General features: G+C 45.9%; 1 protein-coding gene across 5 annotated transcripts in view; it reads right to left on the bottom strand.

The window, feature by feature from the left end:
* ITSN1 (intersectin 1) overlaps positions 1 to 13391 on the bottom strand; it is a 151572-nt gene that overhangs the window by 52291 nt on the left and 85890 nt on the right. For 3 of the 5 annotated variants that reach the window (XR_012881604.1, XM_075854575.1, XM_075854578.1), the window contains 5 exons: positions 11342 to 11488; positions 2342 to 2565; positions 1661 to 1779; positions 1198 to 1436; positions 913 to 1072 (listed from right to left, as the gene is read on the bottom strand). Coding sequence is in view for 4 of the 5 variants with exons in the window: in XM_075854575.1 (XP_075710690.1) it covers positions 913 to 1072; positions 1198 to 1436; positions 1661 to 1779; positions 2342 to 2565; positions 11342 to 11488 (889 nt within the window). In the remaining variant the exon portion in view is untranslated. The remainder of the gene's footprint in view (positions 1 to 912; positions 1073 to 1197; positions 1437 to 1660; positions 1780 to 2341; positions 2566 to 11341; positions 11489 to 13391) is intronic. The other 2 variants (XM_075854576.1, XM_075854577.1) reach the window with 2 other exon arrangements.

Genomic DNA, 13391 nt, shown 5'->3' with positions numbered 1-13391 from the left:
TAGGTCATTATATGATCGGTGGGGGTCCAGCGCCCGGACCCCACACAATAACCTGTTCTGGCTGTCTCAGAGCGCAGGACAAGCCCTTTAAAATAGTTGTCAAGGATTAGAAAGGCATAGCCGCTTTCCTCAAAAAACAGTGCCACCCTGGTCAACAGGTTGTGTGTGGTATAGCTGCTCAGACCCATTCACATCGATAAAACTGAGCTGCAATACTAGATACAGCCCGTGGACAGGTGTGGGGCTGTTTTCTGGAAGAAAGCAGCCACATTTTTCTAATCCTGCACAATTCCTTTGAGAGGCATAAAAATTGAAATAACGCATGGCTCACCTTTCGGTAGCAGTTTGGGAATTGTCTCTTCTCAACAACTTAGGGTGTATAAATATCAAGGAGAGGGACCGTCTATGAGCCAGGGGACAGCCGCTATAAGCGGTGGTTCTTGCTCTGGCAGATCCAGGACCGCCATTCATTTCAATAGTAACTTGTAATACTACATTTTACCTGTAGTGGCCTTGGAAAGGGAAACGTACAGCCAATGGCAACGTTTCCCAGCAAAGAATCCTGCTAGGGGTCTTGGGAGCCGGCTCTCATATTTAAGGGCTTGTCTGTGATGGGACAGCCCCTTTTAAGTCAAGTTAAAAATGTGCTTTGCTCTGATTCAGCTCACAAAATAAAATTAGTGTCCGCCAATTCGTTTTCTTATGAGTAAAAAAAAACAAAACCAAAGACTGACCAGGTACACATTGCCAATAATCGACAGAACATTACCTGAAGGAATTAACCGGACCAATTATGGTTAGAAAAGAAATACATTTTTGTTTCCACTTTAGGACATTTATCTAACGGAGAGCCTCTAGCGCCACCCGGAGAATGATGATTACATCGCACATAAAAGTCCAGACGCAACCTACCTGACCGAGTACCGGGGAGGGAGAAGAGCCGGTTACTGTAGCTGGAGTAAAAGCAGAGCGCTGCCGGATCTGGCCAGCACTTGGTACGGTTAGTGACGGCTGAGTTGCCCATGTGTCCCAGTTATCGGTCTCCGGCTTTTCATTGTTATTAGTTGGCCACCTGATTGAAAAAAAATAATTGTACAGGCAAGTGGGACTGAGCCAAAGTGTGTGATAAAATCTCATAAAACCCCCTATGGGATATACTGATCGATTATGTTCTTATTTCATATACTGTGAACTTACGTCGAGCTGAAGTCTGCCCAGTTGTTGGCGTTTGTAGATGAATCGGTAAACGCTGCTGATGTGGCTGTGGACGGTGTCAAGTGGACAGTGGTTTTGGCTGTAGTGTCTGCTACTTGTTTTACTGTACTTGGAAACTCGCTTTCAGGCAGTCTCTCGGCGTAGTTGGCAGGGAACCAGCCCGTTTTCCCTTTCAGTTCACCCCCGAGCCATCCCGGTTCTCCAGTCTGGCTCTCATCAACCTAGAGGAATAGAGTGTGACCGCCACATTGCTATTTGATGTGCAAATATGATCTTTCCCAACAGGAAATTGCATCAGGTATTGGGAGACAGGATTAAGACGGCCATTGCTTTATTGATCATAGGAGGGGGTATAACAATGCGATCGGATGAAGAGTACAGATTCAGCAGAGGGGAAAATGGACTTTCACTACATAACTAGTCACTCTGCTACTCGACAGCTTACCATGATAATATCTCCAGGCTGGATAGCGATTTCATCAGGACTTCTCGCATCGAAAGGATACAGTGCTCGATAATGCACGACCGTCACATCCCCCTGAGCGATGGTTAGTGGCGCTTTCTCTGAAGAAGAAAAAAATTAAGGAAAATCAAAACTGGGGTGTAATCCAGGCTGGATTTGTATGTCCCCTCTAAAACTGTATGTTAGTGATAAAAAGGAAGCAGCACAAATCCATCATTTTGTGTACCCCGCTCCTTTGCAGATAGTGTCTCTATAGTTACAGACTATAATACCTGTGTGTAGTCTGTTCACTCCATCTGCAAACTGTTCTCGCTAACTACCAAACAGTAGAAGAGTGGACAGAGAGACAGGAGTAACACGTGACTGCAGGATCAGACTACACAAAGGGCTTGTTTGTAGTCTGTAACCATGGAGACACAGCGTTCTGCATGGGAGCTGCATGCTTAAAATGGTTGGAGTTTTGTAATCAAGGCTATTTGAACTTTGGCTTCATTTTTTGTTTTATTCTACATGCATTGGAACAATTCAAAAATAGGTGGTCATACCCTTGGCCAGCTTTATAGGCGGAGAGCTTTGGTGCAAAGACTTTACAAAGCAATGACCTTTCACACAAAGCAGCATTCCAGCTACACACATGTTCCATGCCAAACCCCCAGCACACACCTGTACCTGTCCAGGGGACCTGTCCTCCAGGCTTCATTGACTCCGGCGGCTGCTGGAAAAGTTTGTTGGATTTTTCCTGAATCTCCAATCTTCTCTCCTCCTCCATCCTCTTTAGAGATTCCTCTCTCTTCAGCTTCTCCTCATCTTGCAGGATTGCGTGTCGCGGAGGTTCCTCTTCCTGCTTCACACGGTCCTGCCATTGCTTGTCCTGCTCTTGCGCCTTCCTGAAAGATGGAGAGATAACCAGCAGCAGTGAATACACAAGCACGGGATAACTTGTACAAGTCCTGATTTGACCATTGAACAGTCATTGAGTTGCCCCCTATGTTAACCTATGGTCTAGGTAATTCCGCTGGACCACCAGAGAAACGATATTAGAGCGCTCCCCTGCAGGAAAGGTCTAGAACTGCACTGAACAAAACGCATGACATGACCAGCCATGGATAAGGCAGCGGATCCTTGCAGAATACCTAGTCTTCAAAGTACATAAATAGAAGGAAAACGCATGTCTTGCCCAACTTTCAGGAATTTAAATCTGCAGAACAAAAATTTATCTTTGCAAATATTTGGTTCTCATCTTGCTCCCTTGGTGCAACCAAAAACCAATAGAGGGGGGAGATAAGTGGCTGCAAGACAGATCTGGAGCCGTTTATCAATTTCCTATACAGATTGTCAGCTATCAATCTAAAAGATCTGCTAGGTTAGATTTAAGGGCTGGCAGTCTGTTGTAACGAGAAGACTCCATTCCGAAAAGCCAATTGGCGGCTGATTGTTTCATTAAAGGGAAGTTCCACTTTCAAACTTTATTTTAGACTAAGAAAATAAAACATTTTTTTAATGGTCTCGATTAAAAAGATTCCAATTCTGTGACTACAGTGCCCATGCTGATCTGTGTGTCTCTATGGTAACGCACTACAAACAAACCCTGTGTAGTGTGATCCAGCGGTGATTGTGCCATCCGACTGTCAATGTTACTAAGAATATGGGGGGGCGGGGGGTATGACTGCAGGATTAGACTAAACAGGACTTGTTTTCAGTCCGTTGACATGGAGACACATAGGAGATGAATACACAAAACAATGAGCTTTTTATTAACTCCTTGACGACTGCCCAATATCTTTTGACAGCGGGCAGTGTAGGTGCTTACTCTACAGCGATGTTTTTAGGTGTCGATGTAGCAGAGGAGAATGAGCGCTTATGGTCTAAGAATAAGCTGTTCCTACTAATTAGGGATGCACGATGCATCGAAACTTCAATACTGTTTCAATTCCGTGCATCCTCAAAACGGTTCGATACAGTTATTTCAATACTAAGCTGTGCGGCCGCACAGCTTAGCATTGTAACACTTGAATGTATGAGAGCGGGTCTGCGGCTGTGTAATACATGTGTGATACAGTCATTGCCCCGCTCCCGAGTTCTGATAAGTGCACTCTGTCCACATGATGTGACCAGCGCTGAACTAATGAGCGGCGGTACTGAAGACCGACCATGGCGGGTGCACTACAAAACACCCCCATGTCCTGTCTTCAATGCCTGAACCCTGGACGCTCATTAGTGCAGCGCCGGCCGCATCAGCTCACGCTGACCGTGCGTGTGCACTTATTGTCAGGAGCAAGGCAATGGTTGTATTACACAGCCGCAAACCTCACCTCCGCCGTTATTCCCCTGAATGCTGCGATCAAAGCGGACAGCAGCATTCAAGGGGAAAATGAGAAGGGGGGGGGGGAATCCCTGTGACGAGATTGAGGGACATACCATATATGGGCAGACAGCCCAGGGTTCATTGAAGGACCCCAGGGCTGTCTGACCATATTTCCTGTTAGGGCATACTTCAGTATGTCCTAACAACTCCCTGTGTACAATCAGTATATAGATAAATGGCAGTACATTAAAGTTTAAAAATAAAAGTAAAAACATTAAAGAAATGTTAAATTTAAAAAAAAATACACACATTTCTTACAATAAACATTAAAATGAGTCTCAATACATAAAATATACACATATTCAGTATTGGCGCGGCCGTAATAACCATAATGCACAACAATTTTTTTGCTTCATTTATGATGTGTACGCTGTAAAAACTGCTTTCTATCACTTATTGTGGGGCACGAGGTGCGATGATGAATTTAACCTCCATGTGCCTCTAATAGTAATTAACCCCATTATGTACCTTACAAATTAACCCATTATGACTGACACACGATGGGGTGAATTACTATTCATATGAGGCACATTCAAAATTCTTCACACCTCGCGCCTCACATCAGAAAATGGAAGAACTTTTGTTTTTATTATTACTGTTGGCAAAGTATCGTTTTGGTATCGAAAATCGAAATACTACATAAAGTATCGGTATCGAAGTCCAAATTCTGGTATCGTGACATCCCTACTACTAATATCTCATGTTCTTAGAGCAGCCGCCTGGCGGTTTCACCCTTTGATCGCTATGGTTTCCCGATGACCCGATCAGAGACTGGGGAACCTCTCGGAAGTCACCCTTGGGGACCTAAAAATGAGCCCAGGGCTGTCTGGTCATTAAAGTGGGTTCTGCACGGTTAACAAAGAGTAGTAGGGAGCACCGGAGGGACTGTGATGGAACGCTGAGACATGTCTGGTAGGTAATGGGTCTTATTGTTTTATGAAATTTACCCTCTTTTTTTCAGATCTTGGAAAACCCCTTTAAGCCTGCTGTGAGGGCACCACTAAGTGTTACCCTAGCAGCAGCATGTCATAGTGACACAGTATAATGTACTAGCATACAGGAATATACTAATACATTATACGTATAAAATAGTAAATAAAAAAACAATTCCATTATTAAAAGGTGAGAATAAAAAATAAAATTTTATTGTGCATACATTAGATAAAAAACGTGAACTCATTTGGTATCCACACAACCTTAATAACCTGTTAAATTTATTTTTTAGGTTTAGTGTGAAATGTGAACAGTATAAAAAAATAATGCCAAATACATTTTTTTTTTTATAGAATATGAAAAAAACATTATCTTAGAGAGAAACTCATCACAAGCAGGAGGCAGAGGGGACAGGCTGAAGCTGCATTACAGTGTACACTGACTCTGCAGTGTGAGTTAGGGGACACTTAAAGAACCACTCCAGGAATTTTATTTTTTCTAAGGACCTTCAGGCCTGAGCATTAGGAGTATATACGGCTTAATTTTAGAAGCATTGGATCAGAAATTAAAACTGGTTGCAAATGTGGCCATAACCTTTAAGTCAGTGGTGGTGAGTCCCATGAGATGTGGTAACCGACTACATTCGAGGACAGCACATTACATTCAATATCCATCAGTAATAGAAAAATCTACCAGAAGCTACCGCTATGCCATGTGTAGTGGGAAAAAAAAGAAAAAAGGAAGAATACTAAAGTACATGAATGTATTTTCTCACGCTTTGTACGGTCTACTGCGTATATACCCTGTATGTGTATAAGCCATGGATACAGTGGTTACCACAGCCATATTGATTCCATACAGCCGCAGGCTTTCAATAGAACAGACTAGGGACCCTTTTAATGTAATCAGCTACTAGTTTCCGGTTTTCACTCACTTGCTGAATAAATATGCTAGAATGGACGCAAATATAGGCGTCCAGTATTAAAGGGGTTCTCTGGGACTATACTATTCAGTGGCGTAACTACCGTGGTAGCAGCCGTAGCGGCTGCTATGGGGACCGTGGCTTGAGGGGGCCCGTGCCGCCAGCCGACACGCCCCCCCCCCCATATGCCCGGTGGTGCCGCTAGCAGCCATTATGGCTGCTACAGCGGTAGCGCCGCTACTATGGGGCCTGCGCTGCCGAGCCTCCAACAAGTATGGGCCGGGCGACACAGGCCCTCCCATGCCCATAGGCATCGCTAGCACCAGAGGGGGCCCCTGTGCTAGCGACAGCCAAATACATGCATTAGCGCTGAATGGCTGAACACGCCCGACCATTCAGCGCCTTACAATGACGCCGATTGGCTAGCTTCCGTGCTTGAAAGGCGCTGATTGACGGAGCAAGTCATTCTGCCCCGCCAATCAGCGTCATTGAATGACGCGTCCCTCAGCTCCAGCAGACCTGCTCAGAAGAGAGCATGTCTGCATTGCCAGCGGACAGCATGGGAACGGGATCATGCGAGTATGTCAAGTTTTTTTTCTCATAAAACTGAGTGGCATTATCTACAGGGGGGGGTCATCTATATGTGGGGCACTAGCTACAGGGGTGGTCTGTGGGGCACAATCTACAGGGGGGGGGTCTATATGTGGGGATGTGGGCCACTATATACAGTGGTGGTCTATATTTGGGCCACTATATACAGAGGGGTCTATATGTGAGACTATATACAGGGGTGGGCTATATGTAGAGAACTATATATAGGGGAGCTATTTTTTAGGGCACTTTCTATGGGGGTGGGCTATATGTAGTGTACTGTCTACAGGGGTGGGCTATATACAGAGGAGGGCTATACGTGGATCACTAGCTATAAAGGGACGTTATATTTAGGGCAGCACGGTGGCTCAGTGGTTAACACTATTGCCTTGCAGCTCTGGAGTCCATATGTGGGCACCATCTACAGGGGCTTCTATGTAGGTCACTATCTACAGAGGCTTTATGGGGGTCACTATCTACAGGGGGCCGTGTGTGTGTGTGTGTGTCTATTATAATCAGGGACACAGTGTATGGCGCCATTATAGTTAGAGGTGCAGTGTATGGCGCTTTATTACATTTAGAGGTGTTGAAAATTGTAACTTCGTTTATAGGTGCAGAAAGGTTTTAAAAAAGTGAGAAGCTGAAGATATCGGAGCGGAAAACTGTAGAAATGGGTCATGGCCGGTAGAAATCCATCATAGAGGTCTGGACCGGAGGGAGAAGAAAAGAACTAGAATCAGAGACGTCACCGGTGAGTCACTTAATGTAAATGCTTATTCTGCCTCTAATCAGCACTGTAGTCACTGTGCGATCTGCAGCGAGATGATGGTGGTAGGATTAGGATATGATTTTTTTTTTGTGAAACAGCATCTCCCAGCATATCCTCTCTATTGTTCGGGCCATGCTGGGAGCTGTAGTTTTACGTTGTACAAACATATACGTCAGGGGTTGCACTAAATTGAGCTGTATTTGTTCTGGTGTTGTATATATGTACTGAGCTTTGTTCTGGTGCTGTATATATGTACGGAGCATAGTTCTGGTGATGTATTTATGTACTGAGCTTGGTTCTAGTGCTGTATTTATGTAGAGCTTGGTTCTGGTGCTGTATATATGTACGAAGCTTGGTTGTGGTACTGTATATAGGTCAGAGCTTGGTTCTGGATCTGTAATTATATAGGATATATTTATAACAAAATTGCAGGGCAGATGGAATTGTTCTCAATTAATTGTATTTTTAATGGGAATCGGTCAGGTAGTTTTAACCCCTTGAACCACCACCATGCAGTAATACATGGCCTGTCAATATTTCCAAACATGCCCTTGTATGTTTTTTCCAGATGCAGCAAAATCCTTAAAATCCACTTTTAAAATGGCGCACACTATATGCTAATTACTCATTAGAGGGTCATGGGGCGGTGCCGCTATCCTGAAGGGTCACATAGTCCTGCCTCCAAACCCACCGTTCCATGTTTGAGTGACATCTCCCCGGCTGATACAACTTTCTCGGATGCGCCAATGCCTTGTGGCACTATACACAAGGGAGGGGGCTGTGTGGCACTATACACAAGGGGTAGCTGTGTGTGGCACTATACACAAGGGGTAGCGGTGTGTGGCACTATACACAAGGGGTAGCGGTGTGTGGCACTATACACAAGGGGTAGCGGTGTGTGGCACTATACACAAGGGGTAGCGGTGTGTGGCACTATACACAAGGGGGAGCGGTGTGTGGCACTATACACAAGGGGTAGCGGTGTGTGGCACTATACACAAGGGGTAGCGGTGTGTGGCACTATACACAAGGGGGAGCGGTGTGTGGCACTATACACAAGGGGGAGCGGTGTGTGGCACTATACACAAGGGGGAGCGGTGTGTGGCACTATACACAAGGGGGAGCGGTGTGTGGCACTATACACAAGGGGGAGCGGTGTGTGGCACTATACACAAGGGGGAGCGGTGTGTGGCACTATACACAAGGGGGAGCGGTGTGTGGCACTATACACAAGGGGGAGCGGTGTGTGGCACTATACACAAGGGGGAGCGGTGTGTGGCACTATACACAAGGGGGAGCGGTGTGTGGCACTATACACAAGGGGGAGCGGTGTGTGGCACTATACACAAGGGGGAGCGGTGTGTGGCACTATACACAAGGGGGAGCGGTGTGTGGCACTATACACAAGGGGGAGCGGTGTGTGGCACTATACACAAGGGGGAGCGGTGTGTGGCACTATACACAAGGGGGAGCGGTGTGTGGCACTATACACAAGGGGGAGCGGTGTGTGGCACTATACACAAGGGGGAGCGGTGTGTGGCACTATACACAAGGGGGAGCGGTGTGTGGCACTATACACAAGGGGGAGCGGTGTGTGGCACTATACACAAGGGGGAGCGGTGTGTGGCACTATACACAAGGGGGAGCGGTGTGTGGCACTATACACAAGGGGGAGCGGTGTGTGGCACTATACACAAGGGGGAGCGGTGTGTGGCACTATACACAAGGGGGAGCGGTGTGTGGCACTATACACAAGGGGGAGCGGTGTGTGGCACTATACACAAGGGGGAGCGGTGTGTGGCACTATACACAAGGGGGAGCGGTGTGTGGCACTATACACAAGGGGGAGCGGTGTGTGGCACTATACACAAGGGGGAGCGGTGTGTGGCACTATACACAAGGGGGAGCGGTGTGTGGCACTATACCCAAGGGGGAGCGGTGTGTGGCACTATACCCAAGGGGGAGCGGTGTGTGGCACTATACCCAAGGGGGAGCGGTGTGTGGCACTATACCCAAGGGGGAGCTGTGTGTGGCACTATACACAAGGGGGAGCTGTGTGTGGCACTATACACAAGGGGGAGCTGTGTGAGGCACTATACACAAGGGAGCTGTGTGTGGCACTATACACAAGGGGGAGCGGTGTGTGGCACTATACACAAGGGGGAGCGGTGTGTGGCACTATACACAAGGGGGAGCGGTGTGTGGCACTATACACAAGGGGGAGCGGTGTGTGGCACTATACACAAGGGGGAGCTGTGTGTGGCACTATACACAAGGGGGAGCTGTGTGTGCCACTATACACAAGGGGGAGCTGTGTGTGGCACTATACACAAGGGGGAGCTGTGTGTGGCACTATACACAAGGGGGAGCTGTGTGTGGCACTATACACAAGGGGGAGCTGTGTGTGGCACTATACACAAAGGGGAGCTGTGTGTGGCACTATACACAAGGGGGAGCTGTGTGTGGCACCATACACAAGGGGGAGCTGTGTGGCACCATACACAAGGGGGAGCTGTATGCCAATATTTACAAGGGGGAGGGCTGTGGCTCTATCTACAGGGGTCTGTGTGTGGCACTATCTACTAAGGGGGGGCTGTGTGGCACTATATATAAAAGGGGGAGGTGGGGGCGCTATCCACAAATGGGGTGTGACACTGACTATAGGCGGGGCTATATAGCAGTGTCTACAGGGGGGCTGTATGGCACATTCTACAGGGATCACTATTTATAAGGGGGGCTGCTTGTGGCACCCGGTGGGGGGCGGTCAAGAGTTTGCTATGGGGCCCAGTCTTTCCTAGTTACACCCCTGATACTATTGATGGCCGATCATTAGGTTGGGCCCTCAATGTTTGATCAGTGGGGGCCCGATCTCTTGGACCCGTTGGTCGGCACGGTGTAGGGCTTCCAAAAATCAGGGGAATTTATTCACCCAACAACGCAATGCAACGTTTCAATCCAACAGGATCTTTCTCAAGCATGTGAACAAACCATACAAACAGTGTATATAAAAGGACTGAGTCATCAATGGCAATTATACAATCAATATAAAAAAAGAAATAAGAAATACATTATAATAAATAGCATATAAGCCAGTGGATAAATCACAGTGAATATAAACATCGACGAGAAGTAGATACATTAAAAGTGCATATATACAATGTAAGGCTACATGTAAAATATACAGAAGTAGCTAAGGTGCCTAATTTAGACCAGGTGAAAAGTGAATTAAAAATGACAGTATTAATACATACAACACAGGTGGACTTCACATTCCTCCATCTCGGCGTCCTCAAATCCCTTATATACACTGTTTGTATGGTTTGTTCACATGCTTGATAAAGATCCTGCTGGATTGAAACGTTGCATTGCATTGTTGGATGAATAAAATTCCCTTGATTTTTGGAAGTGTTGCCTTGTCTCTCGTGTTTGGACTCTACTGTGGTACTCTGGATCAGGTTCCTATGAGGCTTGCACCCATTATATCCTCTACATTTACTGCTCCGGTTCTGTGACACCCCTTTCTTTGTTTGTGTTGGCACTGTGTAGGGGGTCGCTTGATTGCTTACAAAGGCACAACGGCTTGTCCGTAAAAGCGGCTGTGCCTGGTACTGCAGCTTCATCATTCACTTGAATAGGAGTGAGCTGAAGTACCAGGCACAGCCGATCCTACGATAAACGATGCGAGTGCCGCGGCCCCAAAATTAAAGTGTAGCTAAACGTTCGACAAACTTCTGATATGTCATAGTGACATGTCAGAAGTTTGGATTGGTGGGGGTCCGAGCACGGAGAAAAAGCCGAACAGACACGAAGCGGCTGAGTGCCCACACGAGGGCTTCAGCTGCTTTGTTCTAGCGATTGGTGGGGGTCTCCGTGCTCGGACCCCCACCAATCCAAACTTTTGACATGTCACTATGACATGTCAGAAGTATATCCAACGTTTAGCTACACTACAACGGCCTATATTAAGGCTAGGCCATCAATGTTATAGACCCCTTTATTCTAAAACAGTACATCATTTTAGACCAAGACCATCAGCATGTTTGGGAAACCTTCTGTACCTTAGCTCTAAGATAACACATGTACCTAAAAAAGGAGAACACGCTTCTCAAGTAGGTTAAGCTAAAGCCCCTCTGTACACTGGTCTCACACTTGGCTGCTTCACGCGGCTGTTCTGCGTCACTGTCTGGCCTGACTTGCTCTGCTCTGTCACTAGTCCGCTCAGATATCACCCTGAATAACAAATATACACATACATTACTTGACGAGAGGAAGTCTCTGGAATACAATCTTGTAGTAGATTTCACATTTACTAACAAATAAACAAATATTCCTACAAAGCGTACGGAAAGGGATCACAGCCAAAGGCGCGAAGAGGAATCCGTGGCTAGATGAGTCATTTGACTATCAAGTGAATGGATCATCAGAAAGTGACATGTTAGGCGTCATTCAAATCTGCCTTGTAGGCTCCGCTAGGGTCCTCCGTCATAGATCCGGCAGAGATTACCAAAGGAAAAAAGCACAGCATGCTGCGCTATTGTTTCCGGTAAAATGACAGACACCCGACGGAAACCCATTAAAGTCAATGGGTTCCAACGGCTGCCGGTGGTATCCGTCGTGCAACGGAACCGTTACCTCAGTTATTCCCTTTGTTCTGCTCCTCCGACGGAGCAGAAAAACGGAACACACCAACGCAGGTGTGAATGAAGCCATATTGAAATCAGGTTTTTATTCTAAACATGTATACGTTTTTGGTGGGGTTTTTTCTGAAACTATACATACGTATCTTGAAATATCCCAGTTTCCACACACAATAGGCTGACATTTCCTTTTTTCTGCAGCTTCCCAGCTTTGCTGTGTAGACTGGGGCAAAGTCAGCAGAGGGCAGGGGAGACACTACTATTGTACGGCTAGAGGCCTACGTAAGCCCCAATAGCTGTTTACATATGACAGATTTGTTGCAAAAATGGCTGTGACCGTTTCCAATTGGGGTTCTAATAAAATCAAACCCTGCAGAAACACCATTCAGATTTTCTACTGCATAAATTTACTTCCATTATTTACACAGATCGTTCTCTGTATGTTGCTTTCCTGTCACTCCCTGAATGGGATTGTTTTTGCAGCAAGCACATGGATGTCTGCTTGTTTCACTCAGATGAACGGAACGGATTTTCAGTGGCAGCAATTTCTGCAACAAAATCTGCCACGTGTGACTGCGCCCTATTAGTCTATTGACATTTCTCTGCCCAATAATTCTCAATCATTGCAGCTGCCATAAAGCACATACACCCGGCCGCTGTCTATACAGGAAATGCTGGAAGGATGTGCCTCCAATACGGCCCCCGCCAGAGAAGTTCTTCAAAATAAATAACTAAAACATTTAAAAAAATAAATAAATAATCTTTTATATAAAAATATACGAAAAATAGAAAAATCACAAAAACATTTCTGTGCTACAGACATGAATCAAAATAATCAAATACATGTAGATATTACCTCAGGGGCTGTTCATATATGCATTGGAGGCTCCATTAGGGGCATTCGTCACAGATTCTGCCGAAAATACCAGAAACCATAGTACAGCGTGCTGCGCTATGGTTTCCAGTAAATCCACCGGCACCCCGGCAGAAAACCTATTAGTCAATGGGTTTCTTGGGGCGCCGGTTGTCTCCGTTGTTCAACGGAGCCTGCGCTTCCAGAATTTGTTATTCTACTCCTGACAGAGAAGAATGCAAACGCAGGTGTGAACAGGGACTAGAACCGTTTTGCTGCAAGAAAATGTTCATACTTTTGACATAATAGGCAAATAAAACCGGAATTATAAAACAAAAACATGTTATACCTCCGTACCGATAAATATTTTCTGAAATTAGACGGCACACTATGAAAACGCCACGGGTGCCTTCATGCAATTTTACATCAGAGTGTAATGTCCTGTGAAAAATGTATAAAAAGTCTGACCCAAGCAGAGCCTAAAAAAACACAACCTCTCCGACAAATAAAAGTTCAGGATGTGCAGCGTTCATAGATGCCACTTATTTATCCGTCTGCGTGCACATAACTTCAGAAAATCACAAGAACTGACGAGACCAAACATATATCTGGTCCAAATGACCGTAAACAGTCGTCAAATATC

This window comes from Rhinoderma darwinii, chromosome 2, assembly GCF_050947455.1.
Source record: "Rhinoderma darwinii isolate aRhiDar2 chromosome 2, aRhiDar2.hap1, whole genome shotgun sequence".
NCBI lineage: Eukaryota > Metazoa > Chordata > Amphibia > Anura > Rhinodermatidae > Rhinoderma > Rhinoderma darwinii.
This window is presented reverse-complemented; position numbering and strand designations above follow the sequence as displayed.